General features: G+C 37.5%; 1 protein-coding gene across 4 annotated transcripts; it reads right to left on the bottom strand.

Annotated features, from left to right (window-relative positions):
- Positions 1–82: 82 nt before the first annotated feature.
- On the bottom strand, positions 83–23,252 carry LOC109063427 (very low-density lipoprotein receptor-like). Of its 4 annotated transcripts, XM_042764694.1 has the most exons (20): positions 22,880–23,252; positions 17,804–17,923; positions 14,841–14,963; positions 13,744–13,866; positions 12,124–12,495; positions 11,451–11,573; positions 10,827–10,949; positions 8,988–9,107; positions 8,759–8,884; positions 6,518–6,689; positions 5,936–6,154; positions 5,663–5,781; positions 4,808–4,947; positions 4,580–4,721; positions 3,758–3,907; positions 3,467–3,529; positions 2,942–2,983; positions 2,543–2,623; positions 1,124–1,293; positions 83–884 (listed from the first exon to the last, which is right to left on the bottom strand). In XM_042764694.1, exons 1-20 carry the CDS (start codon positions 22,944–22,946, stop codon positions 849–851), a joined length of 2,631 nt encoding a protein of 876 aa, XP_042620628.1. In that variant the 5' UTR covers positions 22,947–23,252; the 3' UTR covers positions 83–848. The 4 variants fall into 4 exon arrangements, with proteins under 4 accessions (XP_042620628.1, XP_042620629.1, XP_042620630.1 ...); XM_042764695.1 differs by lacking the exon at positions 2,942–2,983; XM_042764696.1 differs by lacking the exon at positions 3,467–3,529 and having other exon boundaries at positions 22,880–23,251.
- Positions 23,253–23,997: the final 745 nt, after the last annotated feature.

The following is a 23,997-nucleotide window of genomic DNA, read 5'->3' as shown; positions in this document are numbered from 1 at the left end:
GAGCACGAATTCTGAGTATGGGTCACCATACTTGGCTGAATGTCACGTCACTTTCACTTTTTTTTTCATTTTGACCAATAAAGAAACTTTAAACTTTAATTTTATTTTACGTTTGCAAATGTTTCCTTTTCACAATACAGAGCATTTTGTTCCCCTGTACACTGCTATAAAAGGTCACAGAAACAGCACACAAACATACAAAATACATTTTCCTCTACCCTGGTACAGTGCCCAACCATAGCAAAATTGTCTCAGTCAAATGTATACAATCTTATTTACAGAGGAACATTTGATCAAAGTGCTTGAGGAATCCTGATTATGTTTTCCAGAGTGGGATATATACAATGTTTTACAAATGTAGTAACAGCACTTTTCCCTATAGAGCTTTTTTAAACCCAGAAAGACACACAGACCTTCATAATAATGGATATCTGGGAAATAATGTTCATTAGGAAAACAGAAAGAAAGAAACGTACATCTTAAAGACCTGGCCATCTAAAATACGCATTTTCATTTAAATATTTCAGGCATCCACACACACTACTGGCCATCTATAATCTGCGTTCTGGGTCTCCAGCTATGCCGTCATCCTTGGAAGTAGGAATTAAGGCTGTTGAATCATTTTGGGGCCTTTATGGTGAATGTTAAGGTACAAACCCAGGCCACGCTCAGGGAGCAAATACTTCCTCGTACCACAAATGACATCCTCTTATTGGAGAAAAAAAAAAAACAAAGAAACTTGGAAATGCACTTCAGAAGGCAGCTAGTTGTGAAACCGTTGAAACGGCAGCAGTTGCCATTGGTGCCAAGTGGCTAATAAATAAACTGGAGCATTATGGGTGCTTAGGTTATGACAAGTCATCTTCTGTGTTTACCATTGAAATCTGCAGGAAGATAAAAAAAATAAAATTAGCGGACCGTTAGAAAAACTAAGCATTTGACAAAAATGAAACCATTGTCTGGCATAAAATAAGGGCAATTTCCCACAACCAAATAATCCCAGGACTAACTGCATTATGGCATAGCAGAGATCCATATTTCTAATGTTTGTAACAATGAGGTAGATGACAAATCTATGGTTTCATTAATCTGAAACCACATATAATGATTATGCATTACTCACAGCAGGGTACGTGTGGCCTACAGAAGCACTGTGTCTGCTGATATCAATATTGAGGTCTTCCTCTGTGGTCTTCAGATATACTGGATTATCGAAGTTCATGCTCTTCTTATTTTTGATCTGCCAGTTGCGCCACATCAAGTAACCACCCACAGCAGCCATTGCCAATAACACTGCAGGCAAAGAACAATGACTTGAATAACTAACAACTTGACTGTAGGGACAGTGAAAACGTTCCAGCAAATATGTAAAAAACTTCATAAAAAAAAATGTCCTGACTAATGCATTTTTCTTTCCTGTGTGAAATGCCCAAACTTCCCGTTTCAATATTTTTGTTAACTTGCTAAAGATTAGTCAACTTTTAGGACTACACTCACATATATGCCGCGTTTCCAATTAAATTACCCAGAACAATTGTACCAGGAACTTTTTCCCCAGGAACTATTTTCCCCCCAGACCTGTTACTTTCTGCATTTCCACCGCAGTCTGAAGTACCGTGAAGATTAGGGAAATAGTCTGGTGACGTAGGTCTGCGTGAGTTTTGTACGCAAATTTCAGTTACATCCTCGGTAGTTCCGAACTTTGCGAGTTCGACTTGGGAGTGTGATCTCCCGCGGACGGGACGACACAAGTCTGGTAATTCTGCAAACAGCAGCGTACTTGATAACATCAGTCAGCTCGCCTTGGTTAATGTAATTTTCCTCACTGTATATTTACAATAAAACGAAGTAGGATATCAAATACCACTGTCTCCTTTTCATTTAAACATAATAATAGCCGCATAAATGTAGCGGCAAATGTCAGAAGGAGTAGCTGAGTTGAGACTGCTCTAGGTGGATACATGAGCACTGAGCTCCTGCTGATCACGTGGAGCTCATCGTCTCCGAAATCAGCGAAACAGATTTTTAAATAGGCGCTGTCTTTATAAATAAACCACAGTTTTGAGTTTTAAACAACTACATTCTCGCCTGAAATACTTTTAATACTACATTTCATTACACAATAACAGTTATATTTAGAAAATTATCTGAATAAATGGTGGTTGAAATCACAATGCTGCGTGAACTCAACCAATCAGCATGTTCAGCGCCCAAGTCCTGCCCCCAAAAGTTCCGGATCTTTGAAAAAGTACTACCTCGCAAGCAGGGACTTTCTTAGGGGCATTTTTTTACCCGGAACTTTATTTAGATCCTGGTTCCTGCGGTGGAAACACACCGAGTACCAGCCCAAAGTCCCTAGTTCCTGGGTAAAGTTCCAGCGGTGGAAACGCGGCTATAGATGACTCTGAAGCTAAAATACATCGAAAACAGAATAATTTCATGAGGTCTATAAATTGTTCTAATTTGAATTGACTAACAAACAGATGTATAAATCATAAATAACACAACTGTGAACACCACATTACAGAAGCAATGTACTTACACACAGGTAGAACAGCCCAGGCAGCAGCAGATCCTTTGGCAGATGAATTTACTTCATGTATCGAGGTGCTTATATTTCCTTCTAATGGTTAAAGGAAACAAAAAGGTTGAAAAATTAAGCCGTAAAACACTATAAAACAAACTATATTGAGAGTCAGCAAAGCAAAATAATCTTTGAGTGGTGGTATAAATGAAGTTTGGATATAAGGATGTAAGCAGACAAGCAGTAACAAAAGGATGAATGGAATTTCTTAAACACAAACACATTACATCCACTGTTTCCAGTCTTGTTATTTAGAATGGGTAGGTTTTTTCTATTCTAAATGGCAGTGTTAAAGACTACAGTTACAGATTTAATTCCAGATTTAGATTCAAGTATATGAAAGGCAACTAGCCTTACCAGCCCGAACTGGTTCAGAGGCAACCTTCTGCACTGTAGATGCTTTAAAACAAAATTATGTTTATGAGTATAAACACTGGAGGCTCCTTTTCCATGTTTCACATATATAATGTATTAGCATGTTCCATTTCTTCATCAAAATGCATGCTACAAATAACCCAACGAAAGTCAATGACATAGGCTAATGTAGAACAATCTGTAGACTTACAGCAGTCATCTAGAGTTCTCAGCAGATCTCAGTTGTGACCAGTAGAAATTCAAGAAATTAAAAAAAAAAAATTAAAACCCCACAATATGCGTTCATATTTGGAGGGATTAGCACTAAAGTTCTCAAAATCTCACAGTAGAGATTTTATTTACAGGTTAGCCATCACACCCATACCTCAGCGCAAGCTTGAAGGAAATGTTAACATGTGCCGCTTCTACAGACTTCAGTTGTGAAGCCAACTATCATTATGGCGGGAAGCAAATCAAAGCAAATCAATCTCCATGCACATGCCATTAACATCCTAGTAACTGCTTTACCTTTGGGGTGACTGGGGTGAGGAGTCACCCTCCCTACATCTTGAGGGATAGCTGTAGGTGCCTCTGTCATAAGAGAGCAATAAAGAGCCACAGCACTAAAGTGACATTCTTGGATTTAAGGAACTTGTGCAATGTCATTCTAGCACTGCAGTCAAAACATTGGCCAAAGACGACCATCAACAATGATTCATGAATAACATAAAAATGGATGACACACACAAAATGTGACAATGCAAATGAAAGCTTGATCAGCAATGCATTGATTTCTGTTACAAAGAGATAGTTACGTGCCTGGTTTACAGCGCAGGCCATCTGAGGTGAGTGTCTGACCTTGCGGACAAACACAGGTGAATTTAGGAGAATGTTTGTTAACTTGTGGAGCTGGCAGGCACATGAAGGAACAGCCTCCATTCTCTATCTTCTCGTTACACCAGTTGGTCCCTGTTTGAGAAGGCAACAAAACCTGGTTACTGCCAACATCTCACCATACTTTTCAAGATAAAATAAGATTTTAAAGGGATAGTTCACCCAAAAATGAAAAGTGTGTCATTAATTACCCTCGTGTTGTTCCAATCCCTTCCCACTTTCGTTCATCCTCAGACCACAATTAGAGATATTTAAAATTAAATCCGAGAGATTTCTGTTCCTCCAATGATAGCCTTAGATCTCATGAATGCGCGTAGGAGATCGAAGCAGAAGCGAAGAAAATGTTTAATATAGTTGTTATTTTTATTTTTTGGTGCACAAAAATCATTTCCTTCACTTCGGGAAATTAAAGATGAACCACTGGAGTACCATGGACTACTTCCATGACCTTTTTGGGCCTTGGAAGTGGAAGCTGCTTAGGCTGTAAATGGAGGAACAGAAACCTCTCTGATTTAATTTAAAATATCTTCATTGTGTTCCGAGGATGAATGGATTGGAACAACATAAGGGGGAGTAATTAATGACAGAATTTTTGGGTGAACTATCCCTTGAAGGTTTCCATTCCTTCCGTACAAGTTAGTAGCTTTTGAGTCACAGAATCAGCAAAACATCAAAAATATCATTTAAAAAAAAACAGCTGTCTGAGTGATGTGGGTTGCTTTTGTTCTAGATAATTTCGGGACACACCAGACAGCTGAATTAGCTCATGGTATACAATGATGTCTTGGGGTTCGTTGAGGTTGCTGGCCAGCAGAGTTACATTAGATCCTGTGAACTTGTTTGCACCGTAGATGGCCTCATTCTCACCGTCTGTCCAGAACACTCGATCCTGGGATGGGGTAAAACAGTGAGATAAGAGAATTGTAGCTGAAGTTTTAGTTGGCAGTTGTAATTGATCTAGTTAGTTTACTGTACCTCAAAAACAGTAAGGGCAAAAGGGTGGGCCAGGTAGTCTGGTGACTGCAGCACCTTCCGGCGGTTGTCTCCATTCAAGTCTACACTACAAAGCATGTGCAGCTTTGAATCCACCCAGTAGAGTCGGCCCTTGATCAGATCTACAAGACAAGAGTAATGGTCAGGGGATAATTCATGATTCTGGCTGGTTGCTAGTTGGTCACACAATGCCTAAGTCAATGGATCCCACCCCTAATCCACAGTCCTTCAGAGTTTAGAGTTCAGAATTTAGCCTCTCCTCCAGGATATTCTTGAATTTTTTCACCCGTTGTATCTTTACTTAGCAGAAATTGTCCAAATTGCTCAATCTGAAGTCCAAATGCTTCACAAAAATCCATAAATGTTTAACTCATCTCCTGGAAGGGCCAGAGTCCTGCAGAGTTCAGTTTCAATATTGCTTGTACCACAGGCAGGTGTGTTGAAGCAGGGTTGGAACCAAACACTGCAGGACTTTGGACCTTCCTGAGCAGAGTTTGACATATCTTGCCCTAACCCCAGTATATGACCAATAGCAACTGACTAGAGTACTATATGAGCAATGCAACTAACTTCTGGAAAAGCAGAAGGATCCCCTTATTGTAGGGGTAGCCAACTCTTCTCTTGGAGGTTTACCATCCTGCAGAGTTAAGCTCCAACCCCAATCAAGCACACTTGAAGCAGCTAATCAAGGTGTATGGGATTTCTTGAAAATAACCGGCAGGTGAATTGGAACTGAAATCTGCAGAAAGGTAGCCCAGCTAAGAGCAGGCTACTTGTGCCTTATTGGTTCAAGTATTGTCAAAGGTTAAGTGAAACATCACGCTAAACTTTACGCACCAAGAGTGATTCCATTGGGCCACTGAATATCTGTCTCAACTAGGACCTGTCTGTCAATCCCGTTCATTCCAGACTTCTCAATCTTAGCTGGCTCACCCCAGTCTGACCAATACAGGAATCTGTAATTGAAAGATAAGGATGAAATTATCTGAACTTTATACTGGCTCAAACCAGAGGACCAATTTTAAAAAGTTTTAACTGAGCAAATCTGAAAAGCCTGGAAACTTTTAGAAAGCAGTGGAAATGTTTTAATACCCAATGCAATTGAGTTACCCTGATAGAGGATCTACAGCAATAGAGGCTGGTTCCTTCAGGCCGCTGTTAAAGAGCACCTTCCTCTTGGTCCCATTGAAGTTGGCCACTGCTATACTCTTACTGCTCAGGTCTGACCAGTAGATGTTTTTGTAAATCCAGTCCACTGCAATTCCAACAGGCATCTGAACATTGTCAATCACTTTCGTATGACTTGCCTCCTGCTTATCCAATTCTGTGCTGTGGGGGGAAAAGCACCAGGCAAGTATGCGTTTTTAAGTCATCCAAGGGGTTGGGAGGATAGCAACATTACTAAAATTTATGCACAAATTCCTATCCCTGTAGTACAGTGGTTTTCATTCCTAGTCCTGGAGACCCACCGCATTTTGTATGTCTCTCTTATTTAACACATCTGATTCAGATCACTAGCTCATTAGATGAGGGGTCCATGAACTCACTGAGTGTGTCAGATAAGAGAGACATACAAAATGTGCAAAGCAAAGGGTCCCCAGAACCAGGATTGAAAACCATATTCTATCCTATACAACTTTGCAAGTTCAAGTTACATCCTTCAGGCCAAGGCAACAGAGACCCTGTGTTTACCTAAAAATCGCCTTCTGCCCAAGGTCAGCCCAGAATATCGTCTGCTGAGTGAAGTCAGCATCTACAGCTACTGTGTTCCGCAGTTGCTCCACAATCTGAGTATATTCACGGCGCTCCAGTCCTAGTTTACGGATGTCTCTTCGATTTGTGAAAATAAGACAGGGCTCTTTACCTAGAAATGCAAAAAGAAGGCACCATAAATGCCGGAGTTCAAAGTTATCAGGTGCCCGTACTAGAGTAGAAAGTAAAACAATTTCTTGAGTTTGTCTGCAGAGATCTTAAAGGGGTCATGACATGGTTTTTTTATTTTATTATTATGGTCCCCTAGGTGCAATTATAGTATTACTATAGTTGTTTTTAAAAAAAAACTTTTAAAATGTAGTGAATTATGACATTTTCCCACCCTGTTTCTCATCCTTTGATTCAAACAGTCTGTTTTTGGGTTGTTTCCCCTTTAAGAGTTCAGTGTTAACGCCCACTGTTATGATTGGCTAACGACAGTGCCTATGGATCAATTATTATATATTAGAGCTTGATTAAATAAATGGCTCGTTTATAATGGGGAGGACGTCTTAAGCTATGAAACTTGCAGGACGTTTTAATGGTACAAAGACCTCTTATATTCCAAAAGATCAAGGCAAATTTGGTTTCTCATTTCATGACCCCTTTAAATGAGAGAGAGAAAGCCTGTCTAAGCAGTTCCACAGTGCCATATTAAAGGGGTAAAGATGCATATGAACATGCCATCAGAGCCAGCTTAAACTTTTTCATTGTCCACTGGCATGCTTTGGTTTGTTGTGAACATGTAGAATTTGTTTAAATTACTGAAAAAAAAATTGCTCTTTCACCACAGGTGCGCATTAAGTTTTCTGTCGCACTTTAGTTTGGGGACAAATTCTCACTATTAAAGGGGTCATTTGATGCAATTTTAAGTCTTCCTTTCTCTTTGGAGTATTACAAGCTGTTCGTGCATAGATAAGATCCCTAAAGTTGCAAAGACTAAAGTCCCAAACCCAAAGAGATATTCTTTATAAAAGTTAAGCCTCGTCCACGCCCTCCTAAAATGCTTTGTTCAAACACACTGCCACATGTCTACATCACTGTGTGGGAAGATTTGCATAACACCGCCCAAATTTTCACGCAAACAAAGGCAGCGTAACTTTGATTCTCGCTGTAGTATTGATGCTGCTGTGTTGTGGAGACGCTGTGCGTTTCATTGTGAAAGCGAAACTACTTTGTTTGGCCTTCCAAATGAAGACACAACTAGAAATCAGTGGTTAAGTTGTATTTACAACACTGTTCCAGAACAGTTCAACCCAAATATTCAGATGTGTGCAGCGCATTTTATGGAGGACTGTTTCTTGATCTTGGGAAGGCTGCGCACAAAGGCTGTTTCTATAAAGTGGGGCAAATTCCAACTTTGCAAGGACAGTCTGGTGCTTCTGACTCACAGCCTGTAAGTATTTTTTCATATTTAAAGACTTTGCCAATGATGATTTAAACGCAAGTTTTGAGCAATGTAGAGTAGCGCTTGCTGTTTGTCGTTTCCCCGATCACAAATGCAGACATTGTTTTATGTTATGTGGTGCGATACGCAACCGCGTAAATTGGACCCACTCACTTTCACCATCTCTAATTGAGCGCTTGTTTGTTCACTTTTCAGAGCGCCGCCACTCAAATCCATTCCACTTGAGGAAGCTACAGCCTTGACTTCCATGCTGCTGCTTCCTCAAATCCATTCTCCTTGGCTTATTCAGAGTCCAAATAAATTAAACTCTATTCCATGTTTTAGTTCTCACTCCTGCTGCACTCCCACGACAGCAAGATAAACCAAGCATCGTGGCATATCTGCTGCTCAGGTGGGTCTGGCTGTGTGCTCACATAGGCTACTGTCAATAAACAAGCTGCTATTTAACTGAATGTGCATCATTTGTTCCTCTGTTGCTTTTAAATGCATGTAGTCTTTGTTAAAACAGTTACACTTACACTATGTTGGACCCACCCACATTTTTGTTACTTTCGACGCCCATGCATATGTTCATACAGAATAAGCCATTAATATGTGCTTTGTAAGTACCAATAAACAGCCTATATGCTAATAATATGCATGCTAATAAGCAACTAGATAATAGTGAGATATGGTCCTTAAACTAAAGTGTTACCAAATTTTCTATAACTCAATGGTCTGTCATCAGTTTGAAGAAAAATTCCAAGTGAGCTACACACTTGTCAAGCTCTTACCTACAGCCTTGCACACTCCAGTGGTGGGGTCCATCTGGTAGCCATTGTGACACTCACATTTATATCCTCCTTTGAGATTTATACATATTTGACTACATATACCAGGGTTGAGGCACTCATTGACATCTGTGGAGAGACGTTTACAAAGATCAATTTTCAGGACCCACAAAAATCAATACATAAGTCATTTTTCTGACTAAATTTGAGCATCATGTGTGACTATTCATACCACCGCAGGTCTTGCGATCAATGAGCTGGAGTCCTGGCATGCAGTCACACTCATAACCAATTGTCAGGTCACGGCAGATGTGCGAGCAGCCTCCGTTATTGAGCAGGCATTCGTTCATATCTAAAACAAATGGTGGATGGCTGTGTTACACACTTGGAATATCAATGTTGCACATTCACAGGAGATGCACAGATGTGACATGCTCAGATTTTCATGGATCAATAATTTAGAGGGGTTCCATATAATGGATGCCCCGCAGGTTGATACTCTATGTCCTTGGATCAGGTTTAAAAACATGGAGCGTGCTACTCTGTATTGACTCCATGCTGGACAAACATGCCACAACACTCATTGTGTTTTATGGCTTGAGTGACAGTTTTTTTTTTGAGCCTATGTCAACTGGTCCTAGAATAATGGTGAAAACAGGAAAAATTCCTTTCCTCTGTCCACAAATGATGTATTTTTATGTCATTTTTGCACTGAATCCCATAATGGCAAAATGTGAAAAAAAGGTATTGTTTTTCAGTTCCAGAGGCTAATAGAAACTAAAGCATTGTCATGAATGGTGTCAAAATCACAGTTGTGCAGAATGTACCCACCAGCTGGCCATCAGACTGCTGATGATGCACAGCATAGAGGGCAAACTTCGGACAAACAAATGCAGCCCTGATGTAGAATGTGCCACATACAAGACAATATCACTTAAGGGTCTCACTAAATGAAACACAGCAGCAGAAGTTCTGATCGGATCCAAGGCAACCAATCAGAGTGACTGAGACATTAAGTCTGCAGCCAAACACGAAAATGGGTGAAAATAAGATCTGATCCCAATTTTAAAGAGTTAATTTTCTTGGTTTGGAATGACAATTGGGTGAACTATCCATTTAACCCCAGAGAATGGAACATTTTTCCACTTGATTCTCATCTTTTAAATCGGTCTCAATTGTGAAAACATCCTAAATTTGTAACCATTCTTAAGAGCTAAACTGATCCTGCAACAGAAGCATTAACAGTGGGGAGGAATTCCTGTACAGCATCCCTCTTACCCATGCAATGATCCGTTCACACCCCTAACATCTGGAACCATTTAAGCAGCATTTAGGTCAAAACATACAGCTTGAAATAATTTACTCCAACAATTCACTCAAACTTTCAGACTCAACAACCCTCTCTAACGGACTACTGTTATTGTCTTAACTAAATATACCGCAGGTTCACCCTCTTGATGCACCCATGATGCTTTAGTCTGCATTTAACCAAGTCAGAGCACTACACACAACTGAAAGAATTTAAAGCAAACTGTTCTTAGACAAAAACTGACCTACATTTAGAATGCTTGCGGAGGTCATTTCACTGAATTGTGATTGCTTTGAATTTTTTGTTTATTTGCATAGTGAATTGTGATTGGTTTTTCCTTTTTGTACCCATTTAATCATCTTTAAGCAGCCTTGAGATTGCAAGGACAATTTAACTTAAAAGAACTGATAACGCAATTCAGTTAAAGAGATTTAAAAACCTAAGCTTCTTTATTTATACTTCACACTTATGTCATTATTGTTTGACTTTATAATTAGCTCATTCTGATGTTGGGGGAAGTTGGGAATTATGCATTAAATAACAGTGAAACTCTAAAAACAGTAATTATGTAATTCTTTTAGGTGAAACTAGCAAAGCAATTACACAGTTCTAAGAATAACCCACATTAACATTTTCCTGACACATACAAGATATTTTGTTCAAAGCTTTGTGTGCACTGATAACCCTTTTTAGACATTTTCAGATTTATACAGAAAATATGTCAGAAAGCTTTAGTAATGAAAAGAACAGCAAAACACTTACTGCACTCTTTGATGGGTTCATCACTCCAGTCAGCACAGTCACGCACCTTATTACACACTTTACTCATCTCAATGCACTCTCCACTCCGACACTTGAACTGGTCAGGACCGTTACACTGAGTTACTGAGTGAAGAGACAATGAGAGCATCAATTTCTGTCTATAAAACAAATCAAACACAAAAATCTATTTAAACTAGTCTAAATAAACAGGCATCTATTGCAGAGCAGCAATTCTCAATTGGTGAGTTTTGATCCAAAATAGGGTAGCAATTCTGTTCAAAAAAGCAAATAAATCATAATATTCATGCATAGTTAGGATAGCTAAATAGGCTTAATTAAAATACCTCCCGATTTTTGGTTGCTGACATAGTTTGATCTAAATGAGTCTGTCACTTAGTAATATGGCTAGTAGTAATTCAGTATTTGGACCAGTGTTTGCTCTATGATTTATGCTTGTGGATAAATTCAAGACATCTGCCATTAAACTGTCTACTTTTCTATTCAAGCCTTGCATATTACCTGGCCTGTTAATAGTAATATTAAAAACTTTCTTGGATTTTAAAGATGTGTTACTTTTCAAGGTAGGGCATTCTGAGAAAATGTTTTCCAGTTTAACGGACTCACAGTTTTTGCAGTTGACTTCATCCGTGCCGTCTGCACAATCTCGGAATCCGTTGCACTGTCGGCTGCCATGGATACAGCTGCCGTCATCACACTTGAACTGGTCGGGTCTGCAGGTACGGGCAGCTGGAAATGACATGGACAAACAGAGACCAAAAACCACAGACTGAATTATGCAGAAAACAAAAGGTGTGTTTTCCATGACACACAATATATATTTCAGCCATATATTCCAATAAATAAATAAAAAAAAAAAAAAAAAAAATTACAGAAGCTAAAATATGCACAAAACAAGAGGTCCTGTTTCAATGAGACAATATATTTCAGACATATATTCCAAATTAAATTAAATTGAATAATTAAAAATAATAATAATAGTAAAATACACAGACAACAAAAGGTGAAGTTTTCATGACATGTAATAGCCCAGTCATATGATAAAACAAAAACAATCAAACAAACCCAACAACTAAAATATGCAGAAAACAAAACGTCTGGTTTCAATGACAAAATTACGCCATATTTCAGCCATTTACTCAAAAAAAAAAAAAAAAAAAAAAAAAGAAGAAAAAAATACACTAAATATGCAATAACCAAAAGGTACAGTTTCCATGACATATGATATATACAAGCCATATATTTCAAAACAAAAAACACACCCCAACATGGAACTTACAGCAGTTTTTCTCGTCGCTGCCATCCTTGCAGTCTGGATCCCCGTCACAGCGCCACTTCCTGTGTATGCATTCCCCAGATCCGCATTGCATCTCACTGGGCGAACACTTAGCTGGCGGCGTGGGGTTGCGGCCACAACGCTCTGGCGACTCATCTGATTGGTCCTGGCAGTCCACATCATCATCGCACAGCCAGCTTCTAGGAATGCAGGTATTATTTCCACAAGGGACTTCACTCGGGCCGCAGGAGGAAGGAGCACAGTCCTGTTCATCGCTGCCGTCCCCACAGTCATCCTCACCATTACAGACGAAATTACGAGACACGCAGCGGCCACTGGCACAGGTGAACTCCAGAGGGGCGCATGTAATGTTACCTAATAATATAACAAGGGAACACAACGCATGGGGCTGTCAAAATAGATCAACGTATGTTTCAGGAATTCAGAACAGAATGGACGTGCAAATAGTTTCATGGAGATCTCTGTAAATTTCAAGAAATTATAGCTTTAAGTAGGCTCCAACAAGTGTCTACTTGTTTTATTGTCTGAATCAGTGGTGTTATTAACTAAAACTTAGTATTATTATTATTAAAAAACAAATAACTGTCAGCAACTGAACTTGAGATAATTAGAAATACTGCCTTTGGAACTGACTGAAATAAGTTTAAAGTTAACTGAAACTGAAATAAAGCTAAATACAAATATATATATGAAAAACTAAAACGACAAATCTAAACTTAAGTTAAAATGAAAACTAGAGAGAAGAGAATATTTTATAGAATATAAAATCTGATACAAAATATTAATAAATATATTAATATTGCAAATAAAACTAAAATAACACTGGTCTACATTCCTTCAATAAATAAACATTTCAATTTTATGTACACGTTATTTATATGTATATTTTATGTACAAATGTATTTTATTTCTTCTATAAAACACTGGCATTAGGACAGAATTTATATTAGAATAAATATTTGGTATTAGAACGAATGAATAAAATAAATGAATAAATAAACTATGCATAGTTTAACATTAATTGTACATATTATATATGAATAAATGAAAAATATGAAATGAAAAAAAAATATATATATATAGAATATGAATTTTTTATATATATATATATATATATATATATAGAGAGAGAGAGAGAGAGAGAGAATATAATATATATATATATATATATATATAATATATATATATATATATATATATATATATATATATATTATATATATATATATATATATATATATATATATTCACATATTTATTTGACATACTTTGTCAAATGATTAAAATTATAGTAAAATTCCTCACTTCCAGACATTTGTGTGTGTCTCGGCATATTTGAGCATAGTTTAAGCGATTTAGAGGGGACACAAGAGTATATTACTCTTTTGTTCAGGGCAAAAACACAGACGTATTTGATTGAACTGACCTATTCTAGTCTAATTCAAACAGAGCCTAAAAGAAACAATTGCAAAATTAAGAAAAAAACATCTTAAGAGCTCTTAATGACTCATTTCCAATATTGCCTTTATATGCAAAGCAGCAGCAGATGAGGCAAGCAAAACAGGGACTGAAATTCAGCCGGTGTTGTGTCTAGTGACTCACCACAATTAATCTCGTCCTCTCCGTTGTCGCAGTCTTTCTCACCGTCACACTTCCAGAAGACTGGAATGCACTGCGTGGAGCCGACGCCACAGCTGAACTCGTTCACTCGGCAGGTCCTCGTGTCTGAGGGAAGAGCCAGGCAGGACCATATGACTTCATTCACCTTAATCATCATCATCATATTTCACAAACAACTTGGTGAACCAAAGCATGCTTAGGCCAATAATCCTGGAACTGATCTTCTTGAATTATATCAGAGCTCCCCAGAATGAGCTTTCATGTGTCATATTTGGTGAAATAATCCATTCTAAGTTCTCGACAGGCTAAGCATAAACAAACAGTGTTTTATTGCACGAAATGGGTGTAAACCTTCACATAGAAACAACCTTTAACCTGGTGTGAACAATTGGCAATCCTCCAAGACCTGCAGTGGTTAAAAGACTCATAAATGCAGTGGGAAACTTAATATCAAAGGAGGAATGGTGCTATAGGTCTGTTGCCTAATCTTTGATATTTTTATTTAAAAGTCAAAATGTACAAACTTAACACATCCTCATGACCAAATCAAAAAGCCTAGATGGAAATATTGGATGTAAAAAAAGAAAAAAAAAATCTTGAAAAGATCACTTGCGCGTTTATAGCCACCCGTGTACAAATGCTCACGAACACACACACATTGTTGGTCCCTTTCCATTTTCTGCTGACTTACTTTCCAACAGCTGGTCAAACAAGACTTGATTTAGAGAGCCGCCATGCATAACTGCACGTACACCGATTCTTCTGCACTGGACTGTATAGAATCTACAGCCACTGTACTTTAATAAAGCAATACATCAGTTTTTAATAAGTGCCTCAAATCCTTAATTTAAGGACATGCTGCAAAAGATGAGAAGATACAGATGTGCTTTTATAATGGATGTCATGTAGAACTAACACACAGAGGTCTATCTAAATATAACCCACAGTTGAGATAAAATACTCTCGCTCAAGTTAAAAATAAACCGGTATAGCTTTGAAGGTAACTAGGGATTTACCAGCCTCTCAGATAGTTCATGCAGCGAACACATATGATGTGTTAATGGTGAAATCGGACTTACGGCACATTTCGATGCTCTCGTCTGAGCCATCCTCGCAGTCTGGTTCCCCATCGCACTGCCATCTCTTGGGAATGCACTGGCCACTGCGGCACACGAAGTCCACCTCTGCACAGGTCTTCCTCACTGAAACGGAAACATTATAAAACCTACACTTCAGTAGATATTAGCATGGGCTCAAGGGGAATGAAAAACAAGCAATGCAAAAGAATGTCTGCACAAGAGTGCTTGAAACGCTTGCCAATAGACCCTCGGTATCCAAGCTGAGATTTAGAAGTGCTGTTTAGGAGCTTGAAATGCCAATTTGGCACACAGTTTGACCACTTTAGAAGCAATGTGGAACTATTTCAGGAATTATTTAGATCTGGGCTGCTTGAAGTAGTTGTTTAGAAACCGGTCTCATTTACTCACTGATGCTGCGTGTGAAACAAACAAAAAAAAGTTATGTATAAAAAATTAAAAGAAGTATGAAAATAAATAAAAAGACTTTTGACTGAACAAATTAAACTTTTTTTTTTTTTAAAGAAATTAATAATTTATACTTGCATTGATCAAAATGAATTAAAGAATGAATAATACAAATTTATTTGGCCAAAAGTCAGTAAGATTGATTGATTTTATTCAATTATTTTAAGAAATTATTACTTTTATTCAGCAAGCACAATAAATTGTTCAAAAGGGATTAAAAAGGGGAGGGGGGTAATTTTTTTTGTTCTTTTGAACTTTCTACCCAAAGAAACCTGATAAATATTAAAATATCCAGTTTCCACAAAAATATGAAACAGCACAGCTGTTTTCAACAGTGATAATAATCAGAAATGTTTCTTAAGCAGCAAATCATCATATTAGAATGATTTCTGAAGGATCATGTGAAGATAATTCAGCTTTGATCACAGAAATAAATTATATTTTAAAATATGTTACAAAAGATAAGTGTTATTTTGAATTGTAATAATATTTCGATATTTCATATTTTGATCAAATAAATGCTGCCTTTATGAACCTTGATATAAATACACACTTTAGGCTACCGTATAATGTCAGTTATTTCCCATCTAATTTTGCTCACATCTCTTATAAGTAAAAGTAATAATCTCCTCCGGTCACCTGTCAACATGTCAGTGATTGAATGAGGTCTACCAAGACCAGCACTGCTCCACAGGCCTGCGCATTTTTTGCTTAATTCAGCACTAGATATTGATTTAAAAGAAAACACTTCAATCCTAGAGAGGCGCTTTAAGACGGGCGCTCTCTGAATCCTACAGCATGAAGTAAAGAGCGGCTCCCTCCCGTCTCAGACACATTCACAGTCTCTTCATGTCCACTCACAGCACAAGTGCATACTCGGAGCAGGAGGCCTCCTGCGGACTGAATGGCAATAGGAGACGGAGCAGTGCAAACAACACAGAGCCACTGCTGGGACACAGTGAAGTGCTGCTGGGTGATTTCTGAAATGGAGGCAAAGCACATTCTTTGATTTGGGTTTATTTCCTGCTCTAGTTGCATTTGATGATTAAATGTTTTCTAGGTTAAAGGTTTGTGGTACAATGTTTACCCATAGAGTCAACAAGAATTTTATGATTTGTGGAAATGTGGACATTAGTATTTAAAGGCTTGCAGTAAGTATGATTTAAAAAAAAAAAAGTATTTAGCAAGGACGCATTAAATCGAACAAATGACAGACATTTATTATTTTACCAAAAAAAAAAAATCTATTTCAAATACATGCAGTTCTTTTGAAATTTCCACAAAAACATTATAAGCACCAAAAACTGTTTAACACTAATAATACTAAGAATCTCTATTCATAATAAAGCACCAATAACAATTAATAAAAAAAAAACTGATCAAATCAGCATATTAGAATGAGTTCTGAAGGATCATGTGACACTGAAGACTGAAGTAATGATGCTGAAAATTCAGCTTTGATCTCTAAATTACATTTTAATATACATTCAAACAGAAAACAGCTATTTTAAGTTATAATAATATTTCACAATATTATTTTTTTTTATAAGAGTATAATAAGAGCATAAGTTAAATAATTTATGCAAAACACTAAATATTTTATTGCTTTATCAGGTTATATAATATGTTGAGACTGCAGTAATAGTAATAACACTACTACTACTAATAATAATAATAATGATAAATCACCATTTTATACAAAAATATATTTACTGTATGTTTATGTCAAATTGGTTGCAAATTGCAATTCCCATTTTTTCTTTAGTAATTTTAAATGGTACATTATATGAGATGAAAAAAACAAAAACAAATATATAGTCATTGTCACAATGACCTCAAGAGAAGCAAAACAGATGATGCCACTGTCTGAAACTTAATAGCTGGTGTTGTTTTTGGAAAAATAGTGATTAACATACTAATTTAGTTCATATTTCTGTCAATTATTTTATTTTGTATTGACAAGGAGGTACTGGCCTCTCAGAGGAACCGCCCCTGAGTAAAAGGTGAAGAGGCCTAAATGGGAACACTTGGATCCAAAAAAAGCTCCAGCTCATCATATCTGTGCCGGCCCCCGTCTGTAATTTCTCTCGCATCAATGACCCACTTAGCACGCCGATGAGCGTAATAGATCACCTAGGTGGAAAATCTTAACATATAAAACCACTTGGTGTGCAATCATACTATGAATGAGTTTCAAACAAGCAACTATACCTTATCAATATTTTAAAATGGTTGCGTTTTGTCCAGCTGCAAGCCAATCAGTTTATGTCTCCATTACGACCGATTACCTGAAAGTTACATCAGCTCTGGAGATCAAGACTGGTTTAACAGCGGATCAGGGAAATCACACACTGGCTGGTAGGTGTGGCTATTCTGGCGAACATCAAGACAAAGACGCCCACACATCAGAACAATGACGGATGTTGTGCCGTAGAGCTGATGTAATTCTCAGATGACTCTCTTTGAGCGCTCGTACACACCAGTGCACACAGACTCACCGCAGGAGGTCTCGTCGCTCCCGTCCGAGCAGTCCAGGTCGCCGTCGCACTGCCACACAGACGGGATGCACCGGCCGTTCCCACACTGGAACTGAGACTGCTCACATTCTGTTCGGGAACCTGTGAGGCAGAGAGAGGTGGCGCCAGTGGCTTGTTACAGTCAGTCCTGTAAGGACTTGATGCACAAAACTGGTCAAATTTTCCCTAATACTGAGTTTTGTATATAAACAATGTCCCGCATAGAAGTGTGTGATATTGTTGACATTTTTCTGGGATTTTGTTCAAAACGTAAATATATACTGAATTTCAGGGGCATTCTAAATACATTATAACAGGTTACATAAAGCAGAAATGTTGTTTGTTTTTTTGTAAAGTGAGCGATATACTACATAAAACATTTACAATGCTATCACAGACAATGTAGCCACCCCTAATCCTGCATGAGATAGAAAAAAAAATTAGTGTAACATCTTCAGTTAAAATTCTCTCTCTCATTCCAGATTACTGTACTGATTACTGAAATCATTCATCTTTGATCCCAGGTTCTCTGTTCTGCAGCCGATGACTTGAGTCATAAATGCAGGAACTACAGGAAAATGATACCAAGTCCCTATTCACTTTTTTTGCGCTGTTACTGAAAGCGAAAATGTGTTTTAAAAAAATTAAATAAATTTAAATTTGTGAAAATTATCCAACCACTTGGCCTTTAACCAATAAAATATTTTAAAAAATATTATAAAGGAATACATGACCCTCTTACACTAGTTTTCATATTATTTATATTTTTATATATATGAAAACTAGCAACTTATGAATGAGGACAACAGAAGCAATCAAACCAACAAAAGAGCAATAATATGTAAGTGATGTGATGTGACACTGTGTGTGTGTATATATATATACACAGAGTGTCACATCACATCACTTACATATTATTGCTCTTTTGTTGGTTTGATTGCTTCTGTTGTCCTCATTCATAAGTTGCTTTGGATAAAAGTGTTGGCTAAGTTACTCAAAAAAAATTTATAGATTACAAATTACTGATTACTACTTGAAAATTGTAATTTGATTACTAATTACTTTACTTTCAAGCTACTTTGAAAACATATCAAACATAAAAAAAAAAAAAAATACACTTCAAAGTAAAAATTGTAGTTCTTTCAGTAATTTAATATTGCCCGGAAAACATAAAGGTATGAAAACAGCAACTTGACTAAGATCTAATCCATTTCTAAAACTTAACATTCTTAGTATAAACCTGCCTAACACATTTTTAAATGTGCCTATACAGTGTTTTATATACAACATTGCTTGCTGAGGGTAGTGTATATGTATATGCTGGCTTAACCGTGTGAGTATTAAAGACAGAAAAAACCTTAATAAATTAAACAGTTCTGATAACATTTGAAAACAGTATTGATGAACTGTACTGAACATACAGTGCATATTTGAATGCTAAAAATGAATCTTGCTTCTTTGTTTACAGAGGTGATGTGGGGGTTCACCATAGAGCATTTATCATTTCTCTTTAACATCAGGCTGTTTAAGACAAAATAGGTTTCGATAAAAAATGACTATTGGAAATCCTACCGACATCTATCAACAAAGCCATGCTAACAAGCCAGACAAAGCAGTAGTAGTGGTATAGATTTTAAAGCCATGTCAGTATCTGAGGCTATCTTCACGGCAAAAACTGTAACAAATTTTTGTATTTATTTTTTCATAAAATTAAAACACAATGTTCATGAAAGCTGTTCGAAAATGAACATTATTTTTGCAATTCTGTTCAGTGGTGTGGAAATTCTCAGTAATGAATCTGTGTGAACAGACCAACATGACAACCAAAACATTTTGAAATGTCTCTGATAACACGACCTAACCACTCATGTTTGTAAAATAATCTGACAAGAGAGTACATGGCTTCATCAGAGATCCGAGCAGCTGTTGTTATATTGCCCTCTGTGGAAGATCTGACTGAATGCCATCAAAGGGTACAGTATGAATGGTATGGAACTAAGGCACATTAACTGCAAATCGGATAAAAATAGTTTTTGGCAAGACTAGTACTCTTCAAATACAGTGTCCATTAGATCTGGAATGAGTTTTTCTTTCAAACTGCCATTATCGGCCAAAACACCATAAATAACAATAACCTGCAAATCTGAATAACATAAACTGCATTTTTTCTGAATGAAACAATGCGATCAATTCATTCATGGGCACCAACTTCCCCCTTATGACATGTGACATTAGCCAAAGTCACCCGCTCATGTCGTGACAGCCAGTCAGTCTAATCAGAACGGTCCAAGATCAGTCCCAGCTTGGACAGAAACATTATCAAAGCTAATTAAATCTCTACTACTCCATCAACCTTCTCAAAATGACAAAACGGCATGCTAGATGTATCTAAACTAGCTATGAGCTTTAATATGTGTGTCTTGCAGTTTCAGATTACCAGGCCATGCACATACAAGACAGCTGTTCTTGACCGTGACTGTATTTGAGAAACTGGTCACAGCTGCATCACTTCAACAAATGTTTCAAATGATTGAATGCTACATTATCATTCGACCTCATCACTTTGCATAATTCAAAAGACAAAGTCCACATAGCATTTTATATCATGAGATACACGAATAGAGTAATATAATAACAATAAATATATAAAACCAAAAGGCATGCAGTACATTTTCTGAGAGCAATAACAATTAAGTACTTTCGTTTTTGGACTAAAAGCATATAAAAGCATATTTTGGCATATTTTACCTGTTTATAGATGCTTTAAACTATAAGTCTGCTTTTTTGACAGTAGTGCTGTTTATACCAAAGCATCTGCCAAATAGGAAACAAACCACTAACTTGCATTGCACAAACCATCTGGCATTTAAAATTAATTTTGAGGTTTACATAATGCTGCACTGACAATCTGTAAACACTAACGATAACATCAGTGCTGAGACTCGCTTTTAAGATGTGTAGACCACTTGCAACATTTTAGCCTACTAGAAAAACTGAGCTTTGCAGCTTGCCAAAGGCCCAGATGCCTTATTTTCACATGCGTGCAAGTAAAACATTTACGACAAGTCTCCCAAAGCTCTGATTCATCAGAATATCTAATCTTTGCTTCGTCACAGACAGATGCTGAGAATGCAGTAGGAGCCTTAATCTAAAGCACCGCTGGACCGTTTGGAGCAGCCTGACCTTAAGACTCAAAACAAAACCCTTCCCCACATCAGCACTACATACTCCCTTGAGAAATCAACCATATGAGGAAAATAAGAGGTATTTCCTTCAGATAAACCCATGTATCCTTCCGAATAACCTGAACGCTACAAATTACTTCTAAACTGTCATTAAGCAAGTGTTTTTTAATACATCTACAGTACCTCTCGTTACAAGGTCAGTCCCTGGTGGAGTAAGCTGAGGCCAAGCACTTTGCTCAAGGGCACAATGGAGGCAGGTCATAAAAAGCTCTGCTGGGGTTTAAACCAACAACCTTTCAGTTACCAACCCACTTTCATTAACCACTAAGCCACTCCAGTCTTGTTGTACGTGCAGTTAAAGCCTAGATCACGAAGATCGCAAAAACGTCACTAAAGTTAGTCACCTATACATATATGTATTATGCATAATCTGAGATTCCCAAACTAAAAAAAAAGAAAATCATAAGATTCTTTTAAAACACAGCATCAGCGTAGTCTGATTTCTGAACAATAAATCGCATGAGACTGTTCTTTTAATGGTATCAAAAAACAGTGCAATCAGTGATGTCTGATTTCTTATTATCTTAACTATTTTACAAGGTGGAAAGTTCACATGCATTTGAAAAACGGAACAATACAATATGATTTTTTAGGCAAAAAGCAAGCGTGAAAGTCCACCCATATATAGCCTGTCAAAAGAGGGAAGCAAGCAGATCATACAAAAATGTAGAAATGTGCTTGACAAATGGAAGTGGTTAGCGATTTAACTAGTATTAACTAGTCTGAACTAGAAAAAGTTACTCAAAATGAACTCCAGAGAACTGTTGTGCACAAAGTTGAGTGAGAAATACGTCATTCATGAGTCAACATTAAACATACACACTTGATTATAACAGTATTGTGTATCTGAATAAATAGAATGGGTTTATTTAATACAAGAATCTAAAAGAATCGTTGAACCATTAAGAAATGGGAATCGTTCAGAGGAATCAGAATCGTTCAATTCTTTAATGTTTACATAGGATAGTAATTAATACAAAATAGCTCAGACAGAATGCAAAAACGCGTCATAAGTAAACGCCCCCTTACACTGCGCTCCGTTCAGCTGATTTTGAACGCACGAACGCGCTGCTTAGACTGCAGATTGTGTAGATACCACGTATATAAAATCATTAGCAAATATAACACAGCAACTCTTAAAAGCAGAATACACCTCTTAGCTAATAAACAGGCCGATTGGACCGCTGCTTGAACAGACGGACATACGCGTTTCACACGCGCTCCAACCGGAGTCACCTGTTTAATTACCGCAAACACGCCTCGTTTCTTTACCGAGAGAAGCGGCGTGTGCACGGATTGAGATATCAAGCATTTTAAATGAAAGGGGGAAAAACGAAATGATCTGTTGTAAAACAACAGGCCTATATGCATATAAATAAATGAACATAAGCAGGCGGTGGCGCAAAAATGTTCAGCACCACTTTCGAAACGCACGATTCTATTTAAAATTAAAAGGAGAAATCACATATTTGAATGAAAGCGTTGAGAAATAACACCATCAGTAATGTTTGATTGTATGGTGGATTGCTGTAAGCCATTTGCGGGGCCTATAGTCTACATTTAGATATGTTAAACGTGCGATTAATGAGCCATCCATTTATCAAACACACTTTCTTCTGAAAGATCCACACTAAAACATTTTCCCTGCGTATTTAGGTAAGATACCAAGCAGCTTGGTTTATTACAAGGAATTTAAATCTCCTCTGAGAATTAGATTGCAACACTGTAACCACAGACGTTCTGAGAACGCGGCATTGTTCTATATGATCTTCCCATGGCAACCATTGTTACCATCCTCGTTCTAAACACTCACCGCGCGAAAATCCACAAAGCTGAAGACATACTGGCAGAATGAGGAGCCCCAGAGTAGACGTGACCATTTCGCGCTAGAGAGCTGAACGCTGTGCGGGCTGTCGGTCTGTCTGTGGCCTCGTCCCTGATAATGTAGCACAGCCGATATATGTCTCCGTGGGACAAACAGAAAGCGGCGTGATCCACGAGCTCTTATCTCATGAAGGTAGTTCCGCGGTCAGTCTCTCCACACACGCGAGACGCTCACGGAGCCGCAGTCCATGTCCTAATTGAATGATAGCGTGAACCTGCAGCGAATAACCACGCCACTGCCGAACACAGGCGTGTTCTTTCTCCTTCAACATGTCATTTACACATTGTTAACCCTTTCTGTACCACATATTCCACTAAACCTGCCTCACGCGTGTGGTGCAGTCTCTCTGTGCATAAAGAAGAAAAACGAGGAAAAAATAAATCAGTAAACCTATAACCAGAGTCATCATCCTCATCCTCAGTCTGTAGTTTATAGAAGTTTTTGGGGGTTAGACGACCTATATCTTCAGTAGGCTACTATATTAACTGTTAAAGAAGGTCACTTATTATAGAAAATAGTTTTAGTTTTGTTTTGATGTTTATTAAGAGCAACAAAGCACAAAACAGAAAAAAAATAATTTCACTAGCTTTTTTTTAAATCATGACATGTGAGATGTGACTAAAAACGTTGTTGGCTCACACAGAAAACTACAGGATAAGACCGGGACAGGTTCTCTCTAAATTTGGGCCTTGGTTTTTACTTCATAATCTGAAAAGTTTGAGCATAGATGTTTCAAGTTCCAGTATTATTCTGGCATTTCACATAACTGAGGAACATAACCTCAGTTTTGATATATGGAAGATTTTTATTCAGTGAAAATACATTACGCTGATCAAAAGTGACAGTAAAAACTTTTGTCTAACAATGTCTATTTCGAAATGGTGTTATTTTGAACTTTCCATCACACACACACACACACACACACACACACACACACACACACACACACATATATTTCATAAGAAAAAAAGAACAAAATGAAGCAGCACAACTTTTTTCAACTTTTTTGACCTAACTCATTTATCACTTTAATTGAAAGAGGATAA

Source organism: Cyprinus carpio, chromosome A10, assembly GCF_018340385.1.
Source record: "Cyprinus carpio isolate SPL01 chromosome A10, ASM1834038v1, whole genome shotgun sequence".
In the NCBI taxonomy this organism is placed as follows: domain Eukaryota; kingdom Metazoa; phylum Chordata; class Actinopteri; order Cypriniformes; family Cyprinidae; genus Cyprinus; species Cyprinus carpio.
The sequence above is the reverse complement of the archived record's forward strand: the minus strand, read 5'-3'. Positions and strand labels throughout refer to the sequence as shown.

Coding starts and splice junctions, on each gene's coding strand:
- LOC109063427 (XM_042764694.1), bottom strand. CDS start 22,946: ATGGTCACGTCTACTCTGGGGCTCCTCATTCTGCCAGTATGTCTTCAG. Junction 14,964..17,803: donor GAGCGACGAGACCTCCTGCG/GTGAGTCTGTGT, acceptor TTTCCGTTTCAG/TGAGGAAGACCTGTGCAGAG. Junction 1,294..2,542: donor CTGGGCTGTTCTACCTGTGT/GTAAGTACATTG, acceptor CTTTGCCTGCAG/TGTTATTGGCAATGGCTGCT.